General features: G+C 41.0%; 1 protein-coding gene across 8 annotated transcripts in view; it reads left to right on the forward strand.

Annotated features, from left to right (window-relative positions):
• Positions 1-27,692, forward strand: part of ACOXL (acyl-CoA oxidase like) — a 356,238-nt gene that overhangs the window by 229,473 nt on the left and 99,073 nt on the right. For all 8 annotated transcript variants that reach the window (XM_025868175.2, XM_025868174.2, XM_025868176.2 and 5 more), the window contains 2 exons: positions 12,267-12,376; positions 20,571-20,682. In XM_025868175.2, the coding sequence (XP_025723960.1) occupies positions 12,267-12,376; positions 20,571-20,682 (222 nt within the window). The remainder of the gene's footprint in view (positions 1-12,266; positions 12,377-20,570; positions 20,683-27,692) is intronic.

Below are 27,692 nucleotides of genomic sequence, written 5' to 3' on the forward strand. Positions count from 1 at the left end.
TGGAGCCCAACACAGGGATTGATCTCAGGATGCTGAGATCACATCCTGAGTAGAAATCAAGAGTCAGCTGCTTAACTGACTGAGCCACCCAGGCATCCCTAAATGTCCTCTTTCTTAGTGTGTGTGTGTGTGTGTGTGTGTGTGTGTGTGTGCACGTGCGCACACACGTGCATGTGTAACCATGTGAAAGTAAATTGCAGACATCTGTAAAAACTTCAGCATTCATTTTCTAAAATAAAGACAGTTTCTTACTGAGCACAATACCGTCATCATACCTAAGCAAATGAACAATAATTCCATAATATTTTCTAAGGAGGATGATCAGACATTTAAGGAAAATCAGCAACATGAAAATGAAGGAGCAAGATGAACAAACAACTGCTGGCACTTAAAGAAACAAAACAGAGAAATGAAAACTAATTAGTATCCTTCGAGATTGTGACAACATTCGCATCTATAAAACAAGAACAGCCTGCTATGAAAATGAGCATTAAACCATAGTAACCTATAGTGCAGAGAAACATAGTAAATTAAAATCAAACGTTTGCAAAATTTTAAAATTTTGCTGAAGGATAAATTTGAGAAAACTTTTTCAGAATGAAGATCAGGAAAACCAAGTGAAGGGAAATAAAGAGGAAATAAAAGATATGGATGAGCAATCGGGGAAATCAATGACATTCCTGAAAAAGAAAACAGAAAATACAGATAGGCAGACAAAATTAGAGAAAGAAAAGAAGAAAATTTCCCAGATCTGAAGGGAGGCACAAGTTTTGAAATTGGCAGGACCCACTGGAAAGGGTCACAGCCTAAAAACAGCCTGGAGAATTTTATATCGCTGGGTAAGGACCAAAAGAGGGTCCTCAAACCTTAGACTGAAAAAATAAATCAGATTACTTGCCAAGAAAAGAGATAAGATTGACTCAACCCTTTAAGCAGGAGTGCCGAAGGCTAGAACAACACTTCTCAAGTTTGACACACCCACACATCCCTGGAGATCCTGTTCATATTCAGATTCTGGGTGGCTCTGGGGTTCTGCATTTCCAGCAAGCGCCTAGGTGATACTGAGGCTTCTGGTCTGTACACCACATTTTGAGTGGCAAGCGTCTAGAATAAAATGGAACAATGCCTTTAGAATTCAGAAGAAAGTTATCCTGAATGTAAAATTTCATAGCTAGCCAAATTATTGATGAAATATGAGGCAAAATAAAGACCTACAGATATTGAATTGCTCAATAAATTTACCTGCCATGCACTTTCTGAAAAACATTACTTGTAGATGAACTGCAGAAAAGCATAAAGAGAATTAAGAATTAGAAAGACATGTATGCTTTCTGGAGCTAATCCAGGAGGGGAGGAGTATGTATAAAGAAATACCTGGATAATAGTGGTGTGGCGAGCCTGGAACACAATTAGTCCCAGTTAGAACAGGAAGTCGGAGGGATTAAAAGAATGGCTTCAGAAGGAAATGGTTTGGGTTCAACAAATAGAATGATTAAAAAGCAGGAAGATCTTAGTGATGTGATGGAAAAGGCATATGTTTCTTCTTGAAACAAGGCGCGGGGCGGGGGGAGTCCATTAAGACTTTAGGAAAAACAAAACCACTCAAGAAAAGCATGCTCCAGATATGAAGCAAACCAAAACACGACAGGAGAATCTGTTTCAACTTGACGCTTGGAAGCCTCTCCTTCTAGCAGAACAAAACCCACTTAAAAATGGTTATTTATGGAGTGAGGTCTTAGAAGAAAGGCATTGGGCAAGAGACTTTTACTTTTTATTTAAGACCATTTAGTATGGCTTGAATTTTAAAAATCAGGTATATTTAAAAACAATTTTCTTAAAAATCCCTCCTTTAAATATGAAAGTGAAGAAAGAGAAGGAAGAGTAACAAAGAAAGGAAGTCCTCTCTGAAAGAGAGAACAAAGACCAGTGTATCTCTCTCTCTCACACACACACACACACGCACACGCGCGTGCGCAGGTGCGCACACAAACACACCCCTCACCCTCCAGCCTTAGCGTTCTCCCCACTCCTACCACTGAAGAGAATTCCACATTCTTCTCCCAGACGAGCAGAACCTCAAGGGCTAGAATGGGGCCTTGGGACCAGTACGATGTTAGGTGAGGACAGGACCTCAGGCTGCTAAACCTGGACTCCCCCTGCTCCTGGAAGGACCCACACAGTAAACCAGAAAGAACATTCTGGGGCCCCAGACTTCTGGCTATAGTTGAGCAGCAGATGAAGATGTTGATATGGCAGAAGGAGAAAAGTACAGATATCCCTAAAATCAAAGGTGAAGTTTGGGTCTAACCCAATCTCAGGGCCATGGAACATCAGTTCTAAAGTGCCTGAGATCTGGATGGCAAGAGGAACAGCTAGTACAGAGGTGATGGGGCTGTGGATGATACGTCTGTTTACCTGAAGGATCAGCTGCCTTCCTAATCTGAGGGCTTTTGGAGAGAGAGAGAACAAAGGGATAAGCTGAGAGCTTGCTTTACCCAGCAGAATCAGGGGCAAATGGTTCAAGGAATCTTCCCTAAGACCTACAGATGGGGAGTTACACCCAGAATCACCTCCAATGATGGCAGCAAGAACTAAGGGGAGGTGTGTGAAATGAGACCAGAGAGGCATGCAGAGGCTGGCCTAGTGAAGGCTGTGAAGGCCATGGGTAGAGCAGCCAAGAGTGGGCTTGGGACCCAGTCTCACCCTCAAGGAAGGTGGTGGTGTCCAGGCCAGGGTGGTGGCATTGAAATGGAGTGAGGAGGACAGCTTGTAGTTCTGCTTAGGGAATAGAACTGACATGAAGCATTTACAAAATGTGATCATTTGGGGAAACTTGGAGGGACTTTCGGGTGATGCACTCTTAGAAAAGCTAAGCAAAGTAATTCGAACAGGCATTCTCTTTTTCTATTTCTAAATCCAATGACCAATACACGAAGCTGGCACCAGATGTTTTTCAAAACCAGATGTTTTAGCATCTAAATATTGAAAGCTCTCCGCAAGGACCCCATGTGTGAGATTTTGGAGAGAGGGAGCTTTCTGAAGCTGGCCCACTTGTTTATCTTTATTTCTCTGCTCCCCAGAGTGACTTCATTCTCTCTACAGCGAGATTGGTTTTGGCATTGTTTTTCAAGTTGGGATCTATGAGTTCTTTACGAGAATGTGTTAATTATTTGTTTTAATTTTGATGATAATCTAAACAGAAATAGTCTAAGTGAGTTATGTAGATTGTCTGAATAACAACCATAAAACCAGAGACTGCCGTGGGATTCCAGCCTTTGTCTTTAAATTTACAAGCCCTTTGGCACCAAATAATATCACCTTGGTCACCAGGAACCCATGAAAAAGAACAAATGTAGGTTTTCTATGACTAAAACAATGTGTTTGTGCCAAGTGAAGGCCAAGGGGCACTATGATGTGCTGCTGAAGGAGGATTTCATAGGCAGAGATTGGAAGGGGAAGGGTCTCAGAGGCATGGGCATAACCCATCCAGAGGAACCCACATGGCCGGGGAGGGCCAAGTTCATGCTGCAGAACAGTCTGCCACATGTTCTTAGGACTGTTGATGTGATTCTCATTAGTTTTATAGTTTTGCTTGTATTTAATTTCATAATTTATAATTGAACGAGAGCCACAAACATAAGGTGTTTGTATCTAGTTAAATGTTTGAACATGTTCAAGTAACATGATTTGAAACAACTTAAGTCAACATTGAGGGTTAAGGAGAATTTTTGTTTTCCTTCCGAAAGGGTTTGTGCCTTACTCAAGATAGAAAACGCCATAGGATTTCCTTTCTTAACATTCTCCTCATTAGTATTTATTTATTTAGTCGCAGAGGTAAAACTTCAGTTACTTTCCCTTTTGAATAAAAGAAAATAAGTATACCAGTAATATCTATTCCGACCAACTCCACTGGACATTTTGTTGTTGTTAGGGGGTGGGCTTCAGGAGAGGCTGGACATATGTGCATGTGCGTGTGCGTGTGCATGTGCGTGTGCAGGGAAACTTGCTGTAAGGGGCAGAGAGGAGCACGTGGAGAGGGGGAGGGAGAGCTGTTGGAAGGCAAGGGTTGGGGGATGGGGCTGAGAAGACCTGGGACAATAGCAGCAGCTCTGCACTGGGGAAGGTGGACAAGCTAGAGTCGGGGAGTTCAACTTGGACCCAGCTGCCAATGGGGTTAGCAGTCAGGACATAGTTGGCTGCATGTAACACAATATCCACCAATATGGCCTAAACCATAAGAACTTGTGTCATCCTCCATGGTAACCCCAGAGCTGGCTCCGTGGCCTGTCTGCCCTTAAGGCCCAAGCCTCTTTCCAGCATTCAACTCCACTGACATTGGAATGGTTCTGGGGTGGTCTCATCTGCGTCTTAGAGGGCATTCCAGAAACCTTGCCCAGAAGCCCTCAGCTGAATTCCTCTGAGATCCCATTGGCCAAGACCGTGCAGTTTGCCAGTGCCCTAGCTGCATGGGAACTGGGGATGAGCACTGGGCATTTTCCACCTCTTTAATGAGAGAAGGTGTGGGCCAGAAAGCAAAGACTGTGTGGGGGCCAATGGCAGCAAGTCGCAGAGAGCTGACCAGTAGCACCTGTCCTGCAAGGTAGGTATGCTCCTGAGCTGGGCTCCACCACTCAAGGAGAACTGGGCTGGCCACAGGGGGCTGATTGATGAGGTCAGGAAATGGGAAAGGGCAGGGGGGTGGTCAGGGGCCCACTCCCAGGCTCCTTACAGCAGCTGCATGGTGATCCTTAGCACCCTTGATGAGGCCCACAGTGCGGGTTACCAGATCAAGGGTCTTCAGGGCCAGGAAGAGACCCATGTAACTGCAGCAGGCCCCTGAAATCTCAGAGCACTGGGGCAGACGTGGGCCCCGGCCCTTTCTAGGGGGCTGCTGCTGCTTACTTCCCACTGACTGTTGCCTCAAGGGAACATGGGTTCAGGCTTTCCAGAAATTCCAATTTTTCAAGAGAAGAGGAAACACATCATTTGTTCTTAATGTGAAAGGGCGGGCAAGGGGAGGTCAAAGAAAGCATGTCTGTGGGGTACGCTGAGCCACAGAGCCTGGCACTTGGGAGGTGCAGACCTCCTAGCCCTCACCTGCTTACCTCCTTTGAAAGCTTCTGCTCTAGCAAACATGGCCCCAGAAGCCGATGGATGAGGTTGTACCCATCCCCGGGGAGGAATGAGGAGAGCAGGAAAGCTTTAAGAGTTCCTTTCCTGCAGTCCAGCGCATTCCTGAGAGTTTGCCTGCCAGGCTTCAAGGTTTGAGGCTGACCTCTAGCTGCAGGAAGTCCCCCCATCTGATCTGTCACTACAGAACCTGCAAAGGAGGGGGCTCTGGAAGAAGGCCTCCTTGGAGGCCCAGGTGGAGGCCACAGAGGCCAGGTTTGCCCACACTGATTGTAAAACACTTGGTCTAGCCTCTCTGAGCCCCCACCTGCACCCCAGGCATCATCCGCACCTTGTAAGACTCTTGTAATTACTCCCATCAAGCGCTCGGCGCACAGGAGGGGCTCACTCAAGGCTGTGTCCTGTTGTTGCTTATTCTCCATTTGGTTACAAATTCCATGGTCAATGTGTCCATCATTTTATTTACAGGGTTTCTTTAATAGAGTCCATATTTATATAGAGCTTATTTATATAGCATGAAATAGAGACAAGTTCCTTGTCTCTTGGAGTCCCCCTTTCCACATTTTAAAAGTGGGGGTGATAACCCAGACGCTATAGGGATGTTATAAGGATTAAATGAGAGAACACAGGCAAAGCGTTAACTGTGGTTATTGGCACATATGATGAAAAACTCAGTAATGTTAACTTGTTGCTAGGACAGTGCAGGGCACATAATAGATGCTCAGTAAAGGCTTTGTGGGTGCCTGTGATGCAAGGGGCCTGGTTTGGGCTGGGCCAGGCAAAGGGCTTTCCTTGTAGCTATGCGCAGTGCTTGTACAAGCAGAGTCTAGATCAGGGTGGAAGCAGAAAGCGGGAAGGCTCTGTCCAGCGCCAGAGCAGAAGATTGAGTTGAATCTATGGAAGGAGAGCAAGACCCAGGTGGGAGAGCCCGGGTGCGGCCCAGGGCCCCGGCAGCTCAGGGTGAGAGCCAGTACATGGCAAGAGCTGCCTGATTTAATGGGGTCCAGGTGCATGGAATGCCGTCTGGCCTCGTGGCTTAAAGATACTTCTAAAGGCAAATCAGTGAGCAGATATGGAAGGAGAGAAGGGACGGGGTGGGAGAAGGAGGAAGACAGGCAGGGGAGGGGATAAAAAAGAGAGGTAGAGAATGGAAGAAGTGGATAAAGGGTCAATGGCGACCGGAAGAATTTCCTGTCCTGCTGTCTGTTGCTGCTTAAACACACTAGCCGGGCTTCCAAACTCTGGCATAAAACCACAAGCACTTCAAGGCGCTCATGGGTTCTGTGGGTCAGGAATTCCGACAGCAGGGATGGCTCATCAGGCAGCCTCCTGCTACTTCACTTCAGCCTCCAGGTCTGCGGCTCTGGCTTGCCACTGGGTTCCCCACGCCCCTGGGCACGGAGTCAGCTCCTAGGGCTGGCAGCCGAGGCTCTCCGCAGCCAGCCCCTGCCAGCTGCACACTCCAGGCGCCCATGCTTCTCCATGCTTGTGCCTGCAGGGTGAAAGCCCTTGTCTCCCCTCCCCAGTTCCTTCTCAGCGGCAGAACTGTCGTCAAGTGTGAGGGGCTTGGCTGCCGGTGCCCCTCCCTGTGCTGCCGCCCGCTGCACGCAGTGAACTCTGCATTTACCCTCTGTCACCCTCATCCCATTATTCCGTCCTACTGACTGTCTCCCCAGCACACTGGCTTCTTGCATTCTCTCGGTACCCCCAGTGCCCAGCACAGAGCCTGGCACACAGGGGGTGCAGTGCAGGTGTGCAATTATTAACAGCATGGGCTCTGGGCTTAAGTCCTAGCTCCACCACTTCCTAGCAGTTGTGAGCCTGGCAACTTGCCTAACCTCTCTAGGCCTTAGTTGCCTTTTCTGGGCAACGGGATGATTCTGCTAACAACCCAAAGTTGTCAGGAGGATTCAATTAGTCATTCCACGTAGAGTTTGGAACAGATCGTTAGCCTTAGTATGTGCTCAAAAAAAAATAGCGGTTGTTACTATTAGGTATTGAACACATGAGTGAACGAGTGGATGAAGCTTATCTGTGCCACTTGAGGGACAGATAATTCTTAGTCATCTCTGTAATCCCCGCTATACTCAATATAGGCAGTAGGTGCCTTGCACACAGTGCGCACTCCATAAATGTGGGTGGCATGAAGGAAGGAAACCACAGGGATGTATTTTATTTCCTACTGGGAGGAGACATGGGGAAAATAAGTTAAATTTGATCCAGATTTAACAACAACAAAAAATCAAACCGAAAAACTGACCACTCCTAAGTTCTACTGAGCAGTGCATGAATTTTTGCTGGGCTTACATCACTGCTTTGGATCCGTCCATCCTCCTGAAGTATGAAGTTCAGATCCATGTTTAAGGCCCAACAGTTGCTCAGAGCATTGTACACGTGGGTTTCTGTGTTAGAAGAGCTCTTCCTCGCTTCTCCTCACCTCTCCTGTCCCTCCCTCCCTCCCTCCCTCCCTCCCTCCCTTCCCACCTTTCTTCTTTTTCTTCTATCCAGGGAATTTTTAAAGGTTCCCCTCAAAGAAATCTCACCTTGATGGGATGTCCAGCACCTAACAGAGGAAAATAGTTAAGGGCTTAGAGAATCACGTCCGCTTGGCTTTTTCTTCAGTCTCATACCCTGAGTGACACCTGAGCTGCCATCAGGAGCCTAGGGTTGCCAGATGTCGATGTAATAGAAACATGGGACATGCGGTGACGTTTGTGTCGGCAGTCCTACTGAGACCCCGAGGGCTAGGTCCAGCCTCATGGGGGGAAACCTGGACAGTCATATGGGACCTCACACTCAGAAGGGCCTGTGCTGGGGTTTAACACTCTGCTCTCAGCATCTTGAAATTCTTCCTAATTTTTGAGCAAGGGGCCCTGCATTTTCACTTGGCACTGGTCTCCAAATGACATAGCCGGTCATGCCTAGGGCATGATTTGGGCCCCAGTGCCATAAGTAGCCCCATCACCCTACGTGGTGCAAACCTGAGTGCAGCCCCACTTCCTGGCTCATCCTTATTACATAATGGATGATGTCTGGTGGCTTTTCCGTAGACACCGTGTTTTCTATTCTAATTGGCTCTCAATATTTCTGTCTTGGCAGCAGATACTACTTGTTAGACTTTTTCATCCAAGTTTCACTGTACCTGGCATAAATCAGTGAAATACTTAGTATGTAGAAATGCTAGTTGCTTCATAGGTGCCTTAAAAAGCCATTTGGGGGCGCCTGGGTGGTTCAGATGGTTAAGTGTCTGCCTTCGGCTCAGGTCATGATCCCAGAGTCATGGGATCGAGCCCTATATCGGGCTCCTGGCTCAGCAAGGAGCCTGCTTCTCCCTCTGCCTCTCTCCCTGCTCATACTTTCTCTCTCTGTATCTCTGTGTCTCAAATGAATAAATAAAATCTTAAAAAAAAAAGCCATTTGACCTAAAAAAAAAGTAACTTTCATTGATGTTATATAATCAGTGTTGCCTGATGCATATGATATTCATTATAAATGCATGTTTATGATGTCATTCTGCACAATTGCTTAGGCTCATAGTTTCCAAATGTTGGCTGCAGATTAGCGTGATTCCTCCTACAGATGGGATCTTTTTTAAAAGGCAAGCACATGGCTGTTCTGACTACCCAGCCCCTAGAGTTCCCTTAAGAAAGGGGCTCCTGAGCAGGTGCACTGGGGATTAATCAAGTATATAGAAGAAAATAAAGAGTATTCTTATATAGAACCAGAGAACTCTGTAAATAACCACAGAAACAACACGACCACAAAAACAGTCACCTAGAGAGAAATAACATCACAAGTTGTCTTAAGAAAATCTTGTGTGAGTATTCAAAACACCAGACTTAAATAAGAATGTAATCACTTGTATTGCAAAAAGATAATATTTCTTTCACTTTACAAAATGATCTACTACTGGGTTCATTTTCAAATAATGAAACCTCTACTACAAGTAAAATTGTATTGAATTTCCTGATTTGGGTAATCACTATTGCTGTGTAAGATATCACTCTGGGGGGAAGCTGGGTGATGACTAGATAAAACCTCTCTGTACTATTTTAGGTTTTCAACTTTTTGTGAGTCTATAATTATTTTAAAATAGCAAGTTAAAAAATTGATATATGTATATGTACACACACACACACACACACACACACATAATAGCATATTAGAATGTATTTAGGAGCACATCTGTGAGTGAAAACAAGCACATTTTTGTCGCATGCCCAGTCAAGATTGTGACTGATCTCTTTGCCTCTCTCTGGTCATTTATCAAATAACGTATTGGGTTTAGAGACTGTAATGCCCAAACCCCATGGCAGCTGATAGCTTCAATCATTTAATCTTTTACCAAGGGAGTGTCAACAGCAGGAAATAAACTCACTTTTAAAATGATATTTTCTTGTCTTATGACCTAGAAAAGGAGGAAAGATGCCAAGAGCAAGGAACAAAAAGGAAAGAAAAGGGAGCAAAGATCCAAAATGACTAATCTGCCAGAGCCCCATTTGTCTGTCTTTTCTCTTAAGTTTAATGCCTGAACTGGATTATTACATCATTCTAATTTTAATTCTAGTTAGAGTGAATTTTTTTTTTCTGATTTAAGTTGCTTAAATCAGAAAGGTGGAAGTAGTGACAAAAGCTAAAGGAATTATCAAGGAATTGAAGAGATTGGATAAAAAATTGAAAACAGGAAGGGGATTTATTTATTTATTCGTTCATTCATTCAAGAAAGACTCCTCCGCTCTCAACTCTGTGTTGTCCATTGTGTGATGGTGTAAGGATGAGCAAACTGTGACCTCTGGGAGCTTACCTTCTGGACAGTAGAAAGACAAACCAGGAGACAAGTTGCTTTGCTCTAGATCATCAGGCAGCAATAAATGCTATGGAGAAATATAGAGAAAGGTAAAGATATGGAAGGGTGGAAATCAGAGAAAGGAATTTTTAATGCTTGGAATGATGTTGCTCTTGTAACAAGAGGGAGATGGAGTTAAAACCATCATAAATGTAATGGATTCGCAAAAACAGTGTAAATCTTAATCCTAGTGATGTGTCAGTGAAACTTGATTGCTATATAATTTTAATTTTAATTCTAGTTAAAATTAGTTAATCTCCCCCCGTTGCTGGGAGTGTTTTGATTTTTACACTTATTTCATATAGCAGCAGGCTTAAAAATATTCACATCCTTGACCCATGATACTGTACTGTCATTCTTTTTTTTTTAAGATTTTATTTATTTATTTGAGAGAGAGAGAACCGAGGAGGGGAAAGGCAGAAGGAGAGGGAGAAGCAGGCTCCATGCTGAGTGCAGAGACCAATGCGGGGCGCGATCCCACAGCCCCGAGATCATGACCTGAGCAGAAATCGAGAGTCAGATGCTTAACCGACTGAGCCATCAAGGCGCCCCTGTACTGTGATTCTTAAACATACTAGACCTAATGCCCTCTTTTTTATAAAAAATATTTTGTTATACCACCTTTACTATCCTGAAATGAAATCATGGATAATATAACTTAATAATTTCAAGAATTCAAGACAATACTTCAAAGAAACAAAAGGAATTTATAATAAACATAACAATATAGAGGACAATGCCTGCGTGGGATTACCATGGCAACCTCCAGCAGACTGCAGCCCCTGGTTAGGAACCTGTCATAACTGGGAACATCACACCAGCTTGCATGTCACTGGTCTAAAGCAAGTCCTATGGCCTTCTCTAACTTTAGGGGGCAGTGGAGCTTAAGCCTTCCATAGGCTTGGATGGGAAGAACCTTAAAACTTTGGTGTAACTGAGTTAGACTCTGGGCTATCAGTTGGCTGTATGGGTTTGAGTACGTGGATTTGGGCAGGAAACTGGATGTGGCACAGTCCTCTGCAGATTGAAACTGTCCCATGCATTGTGTGACTGGCTCTTCCCAGCACTGCCAATAAAGTTCCCCTAGGCAAATATGCCTTGACAAGTTTCCAGGATCCCTCTTATAGGCAGGGTGGCCCTTTATAAGGATCTTTGCATCAGTTGGGTTCATGAGATTTATTCTTAGGTAATAACCAAAAAAAAGGGGGGGGGACAGTGAATGCTGTTTGAATATATTGATATCAAAGTAATTAATGACAGTATAAAATTGGAAACAAGCTAAATATCTAAGTGAATGGGAATGTCTCATTAGCTATGATGGTTCTAAACAAAAATATTATACAGCCATTAAACAGATAACTAGAATGAGAGACAGCAATGTGAGCCAAAAATGTCATTTATGATATACTGTTGATTGAAAGTATATATAACATTTTATATAATCTCTATAAAAACATCAATGTATCTGAAACAAAGAAGGAAATATTCTAAAGTTAGTTTTGTATGTGACTGAATCAACTATTTATTACTATGTAACAAACCACCCCAAAATGGAGTAACTTAAAACAACACACAATTGTTAGCTCATGGTTGTGCGGGTCAGCAGTTTGGGCTGAGCTCATAGGGGGTCATCCCTCTGCCACCCAAGCCTGGGCCCACTCGCACCATGGCGGTCAGCTAGAGGCTTGGGAGGCAGGTTGGTCCAAGGTGGCCTTACAGACATGGCTAGCACTTGCTGCCAACTGTCAACTGGGCCTCTGTGTGTAGCAGGCTAGACATGCACATCTTCTTTAAACCAAACCAGAAAAGCATGCAGATTTAGGACCAAATTATAACTCTAAAGCTGCCGACGAGAAGATTGATGGAGCTTGTTGTATGTATACAATTTAATACTGTTCCCCAAAGGCGTAATCAACCATAGAATATTAGAAGCAAAAAAGAAAACAGACCATCCATCTATCTGGTTCACGGAAGGCAAATAGGTTTTATTTGAAGTGTCAGCTAGAATACTGGGTCCCAGGACTGGCCTTAGAGGCTGATGTCTCAGGTGGGAGAGAGCAAGCAGTAAGTAGTTAGCTGGTTAGTCAAGTTGGCCATGGGGGAGGGATTGACAGTGGTAGTGGAAGCACCACACATTTGCCATGGCAGAGGCCTCCGGAAGGATATTTGATTCCTTCCAAGGACTTTGCTAGAAGCAACTGGACCTTATCTGGCTACAGCATTTCAAGACACTCTAACATTTTTTTACATTCTTGACAAAGGACTGACGAATGATAAACTGTCTGCACAGGTTGTGGTGCGGGAACTGCTGGCTCAATACACCAAAGAGCATAAAGAGAAGCCACTTTTCAGCTGGCTCCGAAACTGTGCTGAGTCTGGGAGTGACAAGCTGAGAACCAGGTACGTCATTGCTTAGGCTGGCACCACCGTTGGCCCTCAGTGTCTTACTACTGGGCCTGAGCGCATGGAGCCTTGTCATGGCACAACTCATTCTTGTTGAAATTTTAAATATTCCATATATACAAAAAGTACATGAATTATGTAGCATCGGCGATCATGCCCCCACCCCCCCCAACTGGAGAACCAGAACATTGCTAATTCTGTTCTTATTCTACTCCTGTTCCTTCTTTATTGTGTGTTCATATTCCAAACACTAGAGATTTTCATTCCCAAAGCCCCATGAGGTAGGTTATTATTTCCATTTCACAGATGAGGAGACTGAGGCATAAAGGTTAAGTATTTTGCCCAAGGTTATGCACTAGTGAGCCACAGAGCTAGGATTTGATCCCAGGTGGTTTGGCTTCAGGATCCATGCTTGTGCTTGTTTTTATTGATTTTTTAGTATTGTCTTTAGGCTTGATAAATAAGGGGTAATGTATGTGGTATGGTGTAGCTTCCTGTTGTCACTCTATTTTGTTTCTAAGATTCATCTGAGTTGTGGTATGTGTAGATGAAGAACAGTTCTCTTTGTTTATAATATTTCATCGTGTGTATATGCCCCAATTTACTTACCCATTCTAATCTCCAATATCAGTGGACATTTGGGTTGTGTGTTTGATATTTGGCACAAATCTCTTACGGAAAATCTTGGACATTCTCTGGGGAATATGTCTAAGAGTTTCTACAGGGCCTTCAAATTTAGTTGCTGTGACTCAGAATAAGAAATAAATTTTACATCAACCACTGACACCCACACATCCATAGAGCCCCCGCCTCCACACACACCTAGCAGACACCACTGGAGCAAACATCTCATGAAACAATGCTTAGCCTATTACTCGTGATGGTCTGTGATAATTTTCAATTGTTGTTTTTTTTCAAAAACACTGATCTCGATCCTTTAAACTGATTTTATGACCCATTAGTGATTTGCAGTGTGTTGCTGTTGTATATATTACCTAGGAGTGAGATTGCTGTGTCGTGGGGTACGCCAACGTTCAACTTCACTAGATAGTAACAAATTATCTTTCGAAGTCACTGTACAAATTTATACCTTCACCAGCAGCGTGTGTCCTGTGGAACCGGCATCCTCACCAACACGTGGTTTTATCAGTCTTAATTTTTTCAGTACTGTATGTGTATATACGTATGTATAAAGATCTCTCACTGTGACTTTAAATTGCATTTTCCTTATTACTGTTAAAGTTGAAAATGCTTTCACAAGTTTATTTGCCACTTATATTTCCTCTCATTTGAAATGCCTGTCCATGGGTTGTGCCAATTTTTCTTTTTCTTTTTTTTTATTAGTACTGATCTTTTTTTTTTCCTATCCTTTGTTGTTACAGATGTTACAACCTACCTTCTACAAGTCTGTGCCTTGTCTTATATTTTCTTTATGGTGCCTTTTAACATAAATTCTTAAATTATAGTGGAATTTACAATCTTTTATACTCCACACTTACTCTATCTTGTCTACAAGATAAATATATAAAATATATGTATTATATATATATACTTTATATATAAAAATATTTTTTTTTAAAGTTTGAGAGTTTCACCTCTCACATTTAGTTCTTGAATCCATTAGAAATTTTTGTCTGTAGTGTGAGGAAGGGATCAAATTTCATTTTTTTTTCTCCCTAGGGATTGTCAGCTGTTCCAGCACCACTTACTGAATAGACTGTCCTTTACTAGTGATCTGCAGTGCCTGCCCTGGCACTCACATTAATTTCTATTTCGGGGTTACTTTGTTCCTACCGAGTTTGTGTATCCTAATCCAACAATACACTGTTGCAATTACACTAGGTTTATAATTATTATATTATATTATATCTAAAATGTAATTCAGAGTTGTGTTGGCTATTCTGGGTCCTTTGCACTTCCATATAAGTTTTGGAATCAGTTTGTTAAGTTTCTTAAAAAAAAAAAAACCCTGCCGACACAAAAGGAAAATATTCTATGACTGTGGTTTTATTGAGGTATGTAGGGTAGTCAAATTCATAGAGACAGGAAGTAGAAAATGGTTACCTGGGGGTGGGAGGCGGAGAGAAGGGAGTGTTATTATTTAGTGGGGACAGCATTTCAGGTTGGGAAGATGAAAACGTTCTGGAGATGGATGGTGGTGATGGTGGTACAACAGTATGAAGGTGCTTAATGCCATTGAACTGTACTCTTAAAAATGGTTAAAATGGTAGATTTTATGTTATATATATTTTACCACAATATTTAAAAATTGTAATTTTCTTTGAAAGTGTATCAAATCTATAGATTTGCAGAAAAATTGACATATATACATATATATAAAACTGATGCTTGTGTCAAGGATTTTAATCTAAATGTTTTCTAGAAATCTAGAATTTTCTCTATACATAATATATCCTTTGATAGATTTATTTCTAGGTACTTTATGATTTTGTTGTTGTAAAAGGAATACTTTTAAAAAATTATGTTTTTGTTGTTGCCCATTTATTATATAGTTCACTTTTGTATATAAACCTCACCATAAAAAATAATTTCTTCTGTGTGTATAGATTCTTTTCTCCATACACAATCATACCATCTGCAAATGATGACTTTTTATTTCTTTCTTTCCACTTGCTATTCCCTTTTATTCTTTTTCATGTAGAAGGTATTCTTTGGTCTTATTCCTGGTTTTAAAAAGAATTAGCTTAACATTTCACTACTAAGAATGATGTTTGCAAAAAGAAAGAATGATGTTTGCTGAAGTTTTTGATAGACACATGTTAACTTCCTAAAGAAGCTCCACTTGTTATTTTAAACATATTTTTGTCATTACTAGGTGATGAATTTTCCTGCAAATGATTTTTTGCTTCTATTGAAATGTTATATTTCTTCTGTAGTTTGTTCATGTGATAAATAACCCTCGTAAATCTTTTAATGTTAAACTACTCTTGCATGCTTGAGAAGCATTCAATTTTGCTATGCTGTGTTGTCATTTTTCTGTTTTCCTGAGTTTGGCTTGCTAGTGTTGTTTTTAGGGTTTTTGTTTACTTATTGGCCTACTGTTTTCCTTTCTTGTAGTTCCCTGATTTCAATTTATATCGAGTTTTACTGGTTTCACAAAGATATTTTGGGAGTAGTTTCTTATTTTGTGGGAGAATTTGATAAGTTATCTGAAAACTATCTGGGCCTGGGGGAATATTTAAACTACTGATTCAATTGCACTTGACCTTTGAACAACACGGGTTTAAACAGCACAGGGCCACTTACATATGGACTCCCTTCAGTAAACCCAGTACAATACTGTAAATGTATTTTCTCTCCCTTATGATTTTCTTAATAACACATTCTTTTCTGTAGCTTACGCTACTATAAGAATACAATATATAATACATACAACATACAAAATATGTGTTGACTGTTTTTGTTATTGATAAAGCTTCCAGTCAAGAGTAGGCTATTTGTAGTTGAATTTTGGGGAAGTCAAAAGTTATATGCAGATTTTTTCTTGCACGGGAGTCAGCCCCCCCCACAATGTTCAGGAGTCAACTGTAGTTTAATTGTTCTAAGACCATTTAGGCTTTCTCTTCTTGTGTCAGTTTTCATAAATAATATTTTCTAGGAATTGATTATTTGGATTTGAATTTATTGGTATAAGGTTTTTCATACTATGCTCTGATTATCTTTTAAACTGCTGCTAGATCTGTAGTTATGTCCCGTTTGTCATTCCTAAATTTATTTCTTACACTTTTTCTCTTCTTTATTATTGCTTAATCTTACTGGATATTTGTCTGTTTTTTTGTTTGTTTTTTTAAACAAGCAGCTTTCCTCTTTGTTGATCTTCTCTTTGTTTTTTACTTCATTCATTTATGATCATAAATATGTTGTTTCCTTTATTCTATTTTTAAGGGGTTTATTGTGGCTTTTAAACTTTTGTGTATTTTTTAAATTGTTATTTTTATTTGGAGGCGGATTATTGGTCTCCATAAGCAAAATGTGTTGAACTAATTTCCAAGGAAATATTAGACAATGTCATCTTACAATCTTGATTAAAAACATGGGAAACACAATAAATAATAGTGTGTGGGACTTTTCATATCTGTTGGCATAAAATAAAATTAGGAAATCTGTAGTCCTTTTTTCTTTTTTTTCTTTTTTTACTACTGCCCAGGTTCCTGTTTATTCAAACTGTAGTCTATCTTTTTTTTTTTTTTTTTTTTTTTAGTGGCAGGGAGGGGCAGAGGCAGAGGGAGAGAGAGAATCTTAGCAGGCTCCATGCCCAGCATGTAGCCTGATGTGGGGCTCGATCTCACAACCCTGAGATCAGGACCTGAGCCAAAATCAAGAATCAGATGCTTACCTGACTGAGCCACCCAAGCGCCCCCAACCACCATCTATCTTAAAGCTTGAAAACATCAACTCCCATATTCTAGGACTGTTTCAATTAAGTCTCTATTAGTTGTGATGTCTCAATTTGTCCTTGCATGCTCTACAAAGTCAGTACATCTTTTTAATCTGTCTAGCTCTGAATGAGCATTGTGTAGTACTGTTAGCTTTCCCCCAATTTATTAGTTTGAAAATTTTCCAACATATAAGGAGTTGAAAGAACAGTATAATTCCCATCAGAATCAGTTCCATCCATTCAGGAAACTTGTTCCCAAATTGGCAGCAAATCATCTGCCCTTTCATTTCTTTTCCAGATAGCAGAGCAGGGCTTGCTTCCATCATTTTGAAAGCAAAACCCCTCACCCGTATGCAAATCTATATTCCTAGCAAATTTTCCAGGGTAGACTTGAGATGTGCCAAAGGCAGTATTCCAATTGTAAATATTTGGAAAGTTCCAGTCCATTTTTTTTTGTCTGTTATTAAACTCTGAAACAGTACACATCTCTCCCCCACACATCCAGGTTTTACTGATTCAGTCTGTCTGTGTTTATCTACTTAAGTCCCAAAACCTTGCTGTGATTTTTATGTATATTGAGAAAAACCTTTTCATCCAACGTGTTTCCAGTGTATGGGGCACTTCTCTAGGCACTGGCGACACAGTAGTGACTATGGGTTCACAGGCCTATGGAACTTATAGTCAAGTAGAGCTGTCGGATGGCAGTCATACCGACCACTCATGAGAGAAGGTCCCATGAGCAAGTGGGGGCATGAAGAAAGATGGGCTGAGAACTTCCTGGTGCCCTGAAATGCCTCCAAGTAGGCTGTCATTTGTGTAGACACCCAGAAACTACCCCTTCATGTGGACTATGGGAGGAATTGGTGATGGTACTGAGAAGTCTTCACGAGACTAGGGGCGGGAGGCAGGGCTTGGCTCTGAGCGGGGCTGTGCCTGGTTCTGCAAACAGCTCCATCTATCTTGTCCTTTCTTGTCCTGATGAGTGCTGCTCTCCCCCTCAACCACGGGGCTGCCACTGGAGCTCTGGCTGCTCTCATCACTCCACGGATCCTTAGGAGACTGTGGGAGTTGAGGAAAGTGAAGATTCTGCATTATACTTGAATGTTTTGCCATAGTATATTATGAACATTTTCCAGTATTGAGCAAAATTAAAGGAATTTTAGTGAATATTTAAACACCCACCATCTAGATTCTACTATTAACCTGTTACTGTGCTTGTTACATCCCATATATATCCATGCATCAATTCCTTAACACACCCATCAATTCATCTTTTTTTCTCTGATGCATTTCAAAGTAAACAGCGGACATCAGCATACTTTCTAAATAATTCAGCATGAACATCATTAACTAGAGTTCAAAATTTGGCTATATGTTTTTTCTTCTTATGTAGAATTTACATACAATGAGATGCATAACTCTTAAGTGTGCATTCACTGAATTTTAACAAGTGTGTGCACATGTATAACCGAAACTCTTGTTAATTTATAGGTCATCAACATCACTCCAGAAAGTTCTATCATGTCCCTTTTCAGTCAGTTCCTGTGACCACCACCCCAGATGCAGTCACTAATCTGATACTTTTCTACCACAGATTAGTCTTTCCTGTTTTAGAATGTTATATAAGTGGAACTGTACGTATGTACTGTTTTGTAGCTGGCTTATTAACATGGCATAATGCTTTCTGAGATTCACTCATGTTGTCGTGTGTAGTTAACTTGTTCCTTTTTATTGCTGAGTAGTAGTCTATTTTATGGATATACTAGGATTTGCTTTCCATTTTCTTATTGATGGAGAGACACTTGGAATGTTTTCAATGTTTCACTCTTCCAAGTAGATCTACTGTGAATATTCATATGCAAGCCTTTTTGTGAATATATGTATTTATTTCCCTAAGGTGAATAGTTGGAGTAGAATTGTTGGGTCATAGGGTATTTGGTTTTTTTTTAGCTTTATGAGAAACTATGAGAACTTTTTCCAAAGTGGTTTTGCCATTCTACACCTCATCCACAAGTATGAGAATTCTGGTTGCTCTGTATCCTTTCAACATTTGATGATGTCAGTATATTTAATTTTAGTCATTTTGGTGGGTATATAATACTGCCTCACTGTGGTTTTCATTCACATTTCTTTGATGACTAATGATGTGCATTTGAATTTAAATTTAGAGTCATTTTGGCCTTCTTGTAACATACAAAGAGGTTGCCTTTAGCGATATTCCTACTTTTAACAGAATCTGCACAGTCTTCTATGCTGGGTGAGTTACTAAAACTACGTGATGTGGCCATGCTTGGCATGTGACTCATGATAGGGTGGGTGGATGAGATCCAATTCGTGTAGCGCACCAAGTTCACAACCTCAGGTGGACAGTATTCTACAGTAAACATTCCAAAAAAGATAGTTTCTAATAAAAAAATTCACAGTCTCCAGGCTTCCTAGTAACAGTCTCTGGAATGACTGAAACATACTTTTCAATAAAATATGACAGTTCTTTACACTTTGTGTTAAATAGACTAGGACAGAAACTCAACCTTCTAAAGGTTCAGAATAAATACAGATATAATTTAAATTTCCTGGTACTTAGTATGTAAATGACCTCCTATCTTTCCTGTACATGGAGGGCAATTATTAATTCAGTGCTTGGCATTTTCAAAAGCGTGGTGTCAATTGCTTCTTAATGTTTCTCTTGTGGCTTCTGATTGAGCAACAACTGCTACTTGTGGGTTTAATTTTAATTAATGAGCATCTAAGTTATTTGGGTCTTATGATAACTTACTTCCCAAGGATATGGGGCAAGGGGAGGGCAAAGGGGTGGCTAAGCTATGGGAAACCCAAAGTGTAAATTAACCCCTTTGCTGTCTATCTAAATGGAAGTTTCATGGGGCAGGGTAGGTGGGAGGTGTGCAAAATTAGCACAAAAGACAGAGCCACATATTGAAAAACCCATAGGGTTTTAAGGGAGACTCAGGTGTTTTGAGTCTCTTTGTGCCTAAGTCTCTTAACTTCCCTATGCCTCAGTTTCCTCATTGCCAGATGGGGAAGATGGAATTTACTGCCTGCTGAAGAGCGTCATTTTCTCTGCAGAACACTCTACCCTGCGCTTGCCCACAGCCCTCTCATTGCCCTCTGGGGCTCCTTTTCCCTTAAATACAGGTGTCCCCTAAGACAAAACCTGAGCCTGAGCGTGTTCTGCCCATGTGACCTTGAGCAGGTTGCTGAAACTTGCTGAGCCCCAAACTATACATTGAATAATTACGGTATCTGCATCATAGAATTACTGAGATTGTTGAATAATGCACAGCAGTAATAAGCACAGGTCCTGATACATTATGTATTTAAGAAATAATATTCATTGACAAATACTTTGTGATGGATGTATTTAGTTACTAATATTCATTTGTAATCATTATTATAACAAATGCCGAACAATGGTTGAGAAAATTATTACAAACCCAGTGGATGGAAATTATATAGATCTTAATGAAGAAAAACTATGAAATATTGAATAACTACCTATAATACAATAGGAAATGAAAAAAGCAGGAAACCCAAGTTATCTTTATACCACAAGGACAACCACATAGGATCAATTCAAGCCAAGCATTCATCAGAAAAATCCTGAAAGAAGCATGAATATAGCGAGTGAGAGATGTGAAGGGCTGAATTGTACTTACACTGCTTTTCTATTGGAAGAAAATTCTTTTTGACAGAACAGGCCCTGTCTGTTTTTTTCACATGGAGTTCTTTGGTGAAGACAAAATAATAATAATGGTCACTGTGTTTTTCCTTCAGCTTCCTGGCGTTTAATGTGGACACAGTCGATAATCTTGCCTTTCTGTTGAAAGCAGTGAATTTTCGTGAAAGGGTTCTTCAGCGGAGTTTGGTGGCCAGAATTTATTATAAGGTAAAGATACATTGTGTTTTTTCTTTTTGACATGTGTTTAAGGCATATTCTTGCAGGTGAACGATCTGCTAAATGTAGTAGAAGATGAGTCAGGGTAATTACAAGCTTCTGGAAATGGTTAGAGTTCCTACAGGGCATTTGTATGACAAGACAGTCCTGGTTGCTTTGCAGGCCTGATGCTACTGTTTAACCCTTCGTATTGTCGTTTAGAATTCTGCCCGCAAGCCATCATTGGGCTGCCATGGGAGTTGATGAGTGGAGTAATTTTTAGCCCTTATTGGAACTGAAAAATCATTGTCTATGTGTATAATGAATACATTGTTCTTTGGGGGGAAAAGGTACATCAGGCATATACAAAAAATAACCATTCGATTAGCCTGAGATGTACTCTCTTTCCTATTAAAACACCCATGACACTCTGCAAAAACCTAAAACCTTATATTAACATTGATAGAAATCTAGAAGGAAGTTTACCAAGTGCCAGTGGGGCTGGTGTGGGGAAACATCCCCCACCTCGGCAGTGTTTCATTTTCTAATCCCAGGATGAATAGACAAAAAGACTCTGAGAAAAGGTTTTACTTAGCCCACTCTCTGTCCAGGCTCAGGGGTTCAGGGCTATTGTAACATGAAAGCAGACCACTGCTCCCCTTCTGGATGGGAATTAGGTTCCAAGGGGGCCAGAATTGGGCCCCATGCAACTCCCCTCCTTTAATTCATCTCTGTTATACTGACTCTAAGATTACTCCTCCTAGTACAACCACAGAGCGAGTAGAAGGGGAGAGGATGAATATAGCACATGAGGATGGGTATTCTCTTAGGAAATGCTCTGGGAGCAGAAAGTGGTCAAGGTCCATGCTGGTGGGACAGAGGCCAGACTGATGAGTACCTGGAGGCTGGGCCAGGGTTGTACCAATCAGTCCATCCTCCAGGTATAGATGTGAGGTGAGGACCTGCCAGACACCGGGGGCACATCCTAGTGGGTTTAGTCACTCTGAGCTACCTGCCCTTGTCAAACATGGAGCCAGTCAAAATAAGAGAAGGATGTAATCACAGGCAAAAATGCTAGAGATGCACTAGTGAGCAGAATTAACAATGGATAAAATGTAGTCTATGAACTAGCTTTCCTAGACTGTGGAAGAAAAGGATAAAGATGAAATGGCAAGAGATGATTATAGACACAGAGTGAAAATAGCAGAAATCCAACCTATGTGTAATAAATATTCCTGAAAATGCTGGAACAAGAGGAGCAGAAATAAAAATCGCAGACATAATAGAAAAATATTTTCCTTAGTATAAAAAAATCAAAATGTTGATAGAAAAAAATATCCATACTTGGATACAGCCTGCAAATCTAGCATAAAAAGATTATCATATAAGCACCCAGACACAGAAGAATAGTTTACCAATAAAGGGGAAAAAATAAGGCTAACCTGTCTTTATTCACCAACTCCAAATGGAGTAATATCTCCTTCTCTAAAGGGGAAATTTCATGATCTAAGCATACTATTCCAAGCCAAATTTAATTCATGAGTGTAGGTGGTGGAATGATATTTTCAGATACCTAAGAATCAGGAACAATTTTACTCATTTGGCCTTTCTTAAAAATTATTCAAAATTTAAAAATATAAGACATTTTAAAAAATCAAAATTATTAACTCAAACATAAGGAAGTCAAGGTATAAAAGGATCTGTGGTCCCCCTAAATCCAACCAGTAAGTATGTGTTTTTAAAAAATGGTTACAAAGTTCAGGGGCACCTGCGTGGCTCATTGGGTTAAGAATCTGACTCTTGATTTCGACTCAGGTCATGATCTCAGGACCGTGAGATCCAGTCCAGTGTCAGACTCTGGGCTCAATGGAGAGTCTGCTTGAGATTCTCTCTCCCTCTGCCTCTGTCCTTCCCCCCACTCATTCTCTCTCTCTCGAATAAATAAATAAATCTTTAAAAAATAAAAAAAAATATTATAAATGCTTTTTGGGAAAAAGATGAATTAAAAAAACTTGACTCATTGGTTTTATAATAGACTGGGTTTATAATATATTTTAAGGTAAGATAGAAGCTAGAGTAAAAACATGCTCAGTTTCTTACTTTAATTGCAGGGTGGGCAAAAGACATTGTTTTGTCCTGACTTTGATCATTAAAGAAAGTTAGGTTAAAATGCATTTCATTACACTAAAAGTTAACAAGATTACCAAACACAGGATGCCTGTTATCCAAATCGCTGGAGAAGACACAGCAGAGATAAATAAGTTACCAGAAGCTTGTGTAATCAGGGGCAGAGCGAGGAACAAATCAGAAAGCATGTTCTCAGAGGCCTCAAAGATTCTCCAGTGCTGCTTCTTTAGATATGCCTACCTCATGGCTGGGGGGCTGTTTTAAGAGGGCTTCTTGGTTTGAGAATTTCTTTAGGATTGCTACCCAAAATCTGTGTCCTGCCCATTATGACATCCCCTTGGACTCTTGTCGAATCTGGCTAAGTACAAGTCCCCTCCCCCGGCCCTAAGAGATTAACAATTTGGTCTTCAACTGCACTAACCTGGTAATTCCTTGGAAACAACTTTTCCATTACAATATGATCCCTAACTTCAATCCACAATAAGCCATGGAGAGGTGTCTTCTGCTACATTTCCATCTTAGAGAGACAGAAATCCCTCCAGCTTCCACCTCTAAAATGTAGAGCATTAGATTTAAAATGGGTTATAAAGTAAAGTTTCAGTTCTCCTAATGAAATCATAGACTCTCAGTTTAGAAACAAATCTAGTCATATGCATTTTATATAGAAAAAATCTAATTGTGTATATATTGATATATAGTTATATACATCAGAACAAAAATGACTTTTTTAGGGGTGCTTGGGTGGCTCAGTCGTTAAGCGTCTGCCTTCGGCTCAGGTCATGATCCCAGGGTTGTGGGTTCGAGCCCCGCATCGGGCTCCCTTGCTCTGCGGGAAGCCTGCTTCTCCCTCCCCCACTCCCCCTGCTTGTGTTCCCTCTCTCTATCTGTCAAATAAATAAATTAAAAAATCTTAAAAAAAGAAAGAACAAAAATGATTTTTTAAAAAAACACAGATTGGGCAATAGCAAGATATTTTCAGATATCTTTCAGAGGATTGGTGTATTAGTCTGCTTGGGCTGCCATAACAAAATACCACAGATTCGTGGGCTTAAATGATAAGAATTTATTTCCTCATAGTTCTAGAGGCTACAAGTCCGAGACCAAGGTGTCAACAGGGTTGGTCTCCTCTGAGGTTTTCTCCATGGCTTGCAAATGTCTGCCCTCTTGATGTCTTTTCACATGGTTCTCCCTCTGTGCATGCCCTGCCTGGTGTCTCTTCCTCTTCTAAGGATACCATTCAGACTGGATTAGGGCCCCACCCTAATGGCCTCGTGTTAATTTAGTCTCCTCTTTAAAGACTTTATCTCCGAATATGATTACAATCTGAGTTGCAGGAGATTGGGACTTTCAAGTATGAATCTTGGAGTACACACAATTCACCTCATAACAGTTAGTGATATTGATCTTTAAAAAAAAATTCAAAAGTATGAAACAGTACACAGCCAAATTGATGACACCATAACTGTGAACTTGCGTGTGCCAAATAACAGATATCCGTGGTAGCCAGCTTCCAACATAGCCCTCAGGAATCTTTACCTCCTGCTATTGTGAAGTCCTTTCCCATATTGTACCAGAATTGGTCTGTGCAACATACAGCGGAAGTGATAACATGTCCCCTCTGAGATGAGATGATTAAAAAAACATGGTGACTTCCATGTTGCTCACTCTTTCGCTCTCTCTTGGATTACCTATCGTGTGGGAAACCTTGTCATAAGCATGCCCTATGGCGAGGCCCCTGAAGTAAGGAACTGAAGCCTCCTACAAACAACCACATGAGTGAGCTTCGAAGTGTACCCATCATCTGGGGTCAGAGCCTCTGAGATTGCAAAACCCGGGCAGTGGGTCGCTTGCCGACTTGCAGCCTGGAGCTACGCTGAACCCCAACTACCCTGCTAAGCAGCTTCTGCGTTCCTGACTGTCAGAAACTGTGTGAAAAATGAGTGTTTGGCTTTAATCTGTTAAATCTGGGGGCAACGTTGTTTACACAGTAATAGATACCTAACACAGATCTGGGCACCTCAAGCTAGGTGATGATGTAACAAAAACTCAAAATGTGGGTGTGGCCTTGGAACTAGGTGGTGAGCTTTGAGAAGGATTTTAGCGAAAGCCTGAAATGCCTTGAAGAAATTGTTCATAGAAGACTTCGGAGCTTTGCTAAAGCTGTGGGTGAGGACTTGCAGGACTTGAGTAATTATTGGAAACTGGAGGAAGGGAGATTCTAGCTATGTAGGGGCAGAACTTTAGCAACACTCTTGCCTGCAGTTACATGGAAAGTAGAAAATGTACCTCATCAACTGAAAGTGTTGAAAGTGCCTGCTTGCTTATGGCTGCTTACAGTAAAATGCCAAAAGACAGAGAGAAGCTGAAGGAAACAGTGTTTAGCATGGAGGAACTGAGACTTGCTGTGGTTTTGAAGATTCCCAAGTTCTCCGTATGGTAACTGTATCCATTGCTTGCGGCTGCTGTAACAAAGTACCACAGTGGTGGCTCTTGGCAACTGGTGTCCCTTGGCTTGTCTCCCCATCACTCCAATCTCTGCTTCTGTCACCACAAGGCATTCTTCAGTCTGTGTGTCTCTGTCTTCTCTTCTTCCTATGAGGAAACCAATCATACTGGACTAAGGCTCACCCTACTCCAGTATGACCTCGTCTTAACTTGATTACACATGCAAAGACCCTGTTTCCAAATAAGGTGGCATTCACAGATACTGGGGATTAGAGCTGCAATATATCTTTTTGGAAGACATAATCCTACCCAAAAGAACCATAGAAAATGGCTTCAGAGCAAAGATACCAGAGCACTGTCAAGAATGCATGGTCTAAAGATGTGAGTAAAATCCTTTAAGAGCTGAGAAAGATCAAAGATGAGGCTTCAGTCAGGCAAAAGACCCTCTGAAGAGATTAAGGGTATGCCTCACAGATCTTTTCAATCAAACTGTGGGGCTTCTAGGATGCTTAAGGGCACCTCTAGCCTTCTCTATACCCCAAAGGCCCATCTCAAAGAGATTTGTGGATGTGGACTTTTTTGTCTAATGGGCTGAACCCACCAAAAGATTCACAGAAGATGTATAAAGTTTCTAAGAGAATTATATGAGCCACATTTTTTAGCTTATGCTGAAAGGCACAGAGACAGCATACAATGAATAGAACCTTGAACCACCAAGCTTCAAACTGGGAGCAGGCTGAGAAAATGACTCAGTCACAAACATATGGACCTTTCATGATAATGGAAAGATGCCTCAGAGGGAAGAACCACAAGCCCAGAGGGTGGAGCCAAGGGCCATGGAGAATAAAAACTCCTGGACATGGGTAGGACTGCATCTTAATAAAAAAAAATTTTCTTTTGACACTTGCTTTGCTGGATTTCAGAATTTCTATGGATCACTGACCCCTTTATTACTCCCATTTTCTTCCCTTTTGAGCAAGAATATGTATAATGGTTATCCAGTCTTATCCCACTATTGTATGTTGGTCATGTAGGGGACAGATAATTTGTCCCCTTAAAAGCCTTCAAATCAAAAGGAACTATACTTAAGGAATGACATCTGGGGAACCTAATCTGCACCCAGCCTAGACTTAGATGATGGGATTCTGGAATTGGAATCACTGCAGTAATGGGATGAGATTTCTGTGGACCTTGGAAAGGGGTAAGGATAGGCTGTGATAGAATCTAAGCTCGCCTTCAAGGATCCCTGCCTCCTGCTAGTCACATCCTTACACATTGTGCCAGGGCTGGTTGGTGTAACGAATAGGATACAGCAGAAGTAATGGTATGTCTTTTCTGGGATTGCATGTCATGACATGACATGAAGCCATGTCATGAGCGGCCCATGTGGCAAAGAACCGAACCATCTTGCCAAAAGCTATGTAAATGAGCATGAAAGCGTCTCCTCCAGCCCTATTCTAGTCTTCAGAGATACCAGAGACTAGGGCAGTCAACAACTTGACTTGAGATCCTGAGCCAGAAACACCCAATCAAGACATGCCCAGATTCCCAACCCTCAGAAACCATGTCAGATAACAAAAGTTATTTGTTTTAAGATGCTAAATTTGGAGATAATTTGTTGCACAGCAATAGATAACTAATATAGCATCTGAAAGCAAAAGTTGTTGAATAGTTTTGGTATTGATAGACATGTTTTTTGGAACAAGATACAAAGGGAAATTTTAATATCTTTAATCAATATTTCCATTTAATAATACAAAACATTCTTTCTGTGTCGATAAGAGCATGATTGTGCAATATTCTGATGCTTCTTGTTTTTCAGTTATTATAGACAGTGCCACAAGGAACATTCTTGACAGCATGCAGTTTTTAGACTTTACATACTGCCACATTGTTCTCTACAAATGTTGAGCCAGATTGTATTTCCCCAGGCCCACATTTCTCTACAGTCATTTTTATAACACTTTATTTCTCCAACTTTCTAACTTTTTTATCTTCAGGATTTGGGAGTCTGGCATCTTCTTTTTATTTATTATTTTTTTTTATTTTACTGACATTAGAAAAATAGGGGTCCACTGTAAAATACCTACTTTCTATTCCATTATTGGCATGATATTAAATGCTTTCTGGTACTTACTAAATTTTCAGAACTTTTTTTTTTTGCTTATAATTGTTCTCTACAAGGGAACAAATTGCTCACTAGTATTGATTTTCTAATTTTGAGAAAAGAAAACCTTTGCACACATACGTGTGTTTTCTGAACACACAAAAAAATTAGGCGTGTGGTGTGGCGAAGAACTACAAAGGTTTTAGAATCAGACAAATATATTTTACTGCTTCTGAGGCCTCTGCTTCTGTATCTATATATTTGAGATAAGAGTGGCATAATACAAACTTGTTGCAAGGATGGAATAAGGTAGAATATGTAAAAAAAAATGAAGAATTTTTGA

The sequence above is a fragment of the Callorhinus ursinus genome, unplaced genomic scaffold (assembly GCF_003265705.2).
Source record: "Callorhinus ursinus isolate GAN/ISIS: 27379988/994484 unplaced genomic scaffold, GSC_fseal_2.0 scaffold10, whole genome shotgun sequence".
Classification (NCBI taxonomy): domain Eukaryota; kingdom Metazoa; phylum Chordata; class Mammalia; order Carnivora; family Otariidae; genus Callorhinus; species Callorhinus ursinus.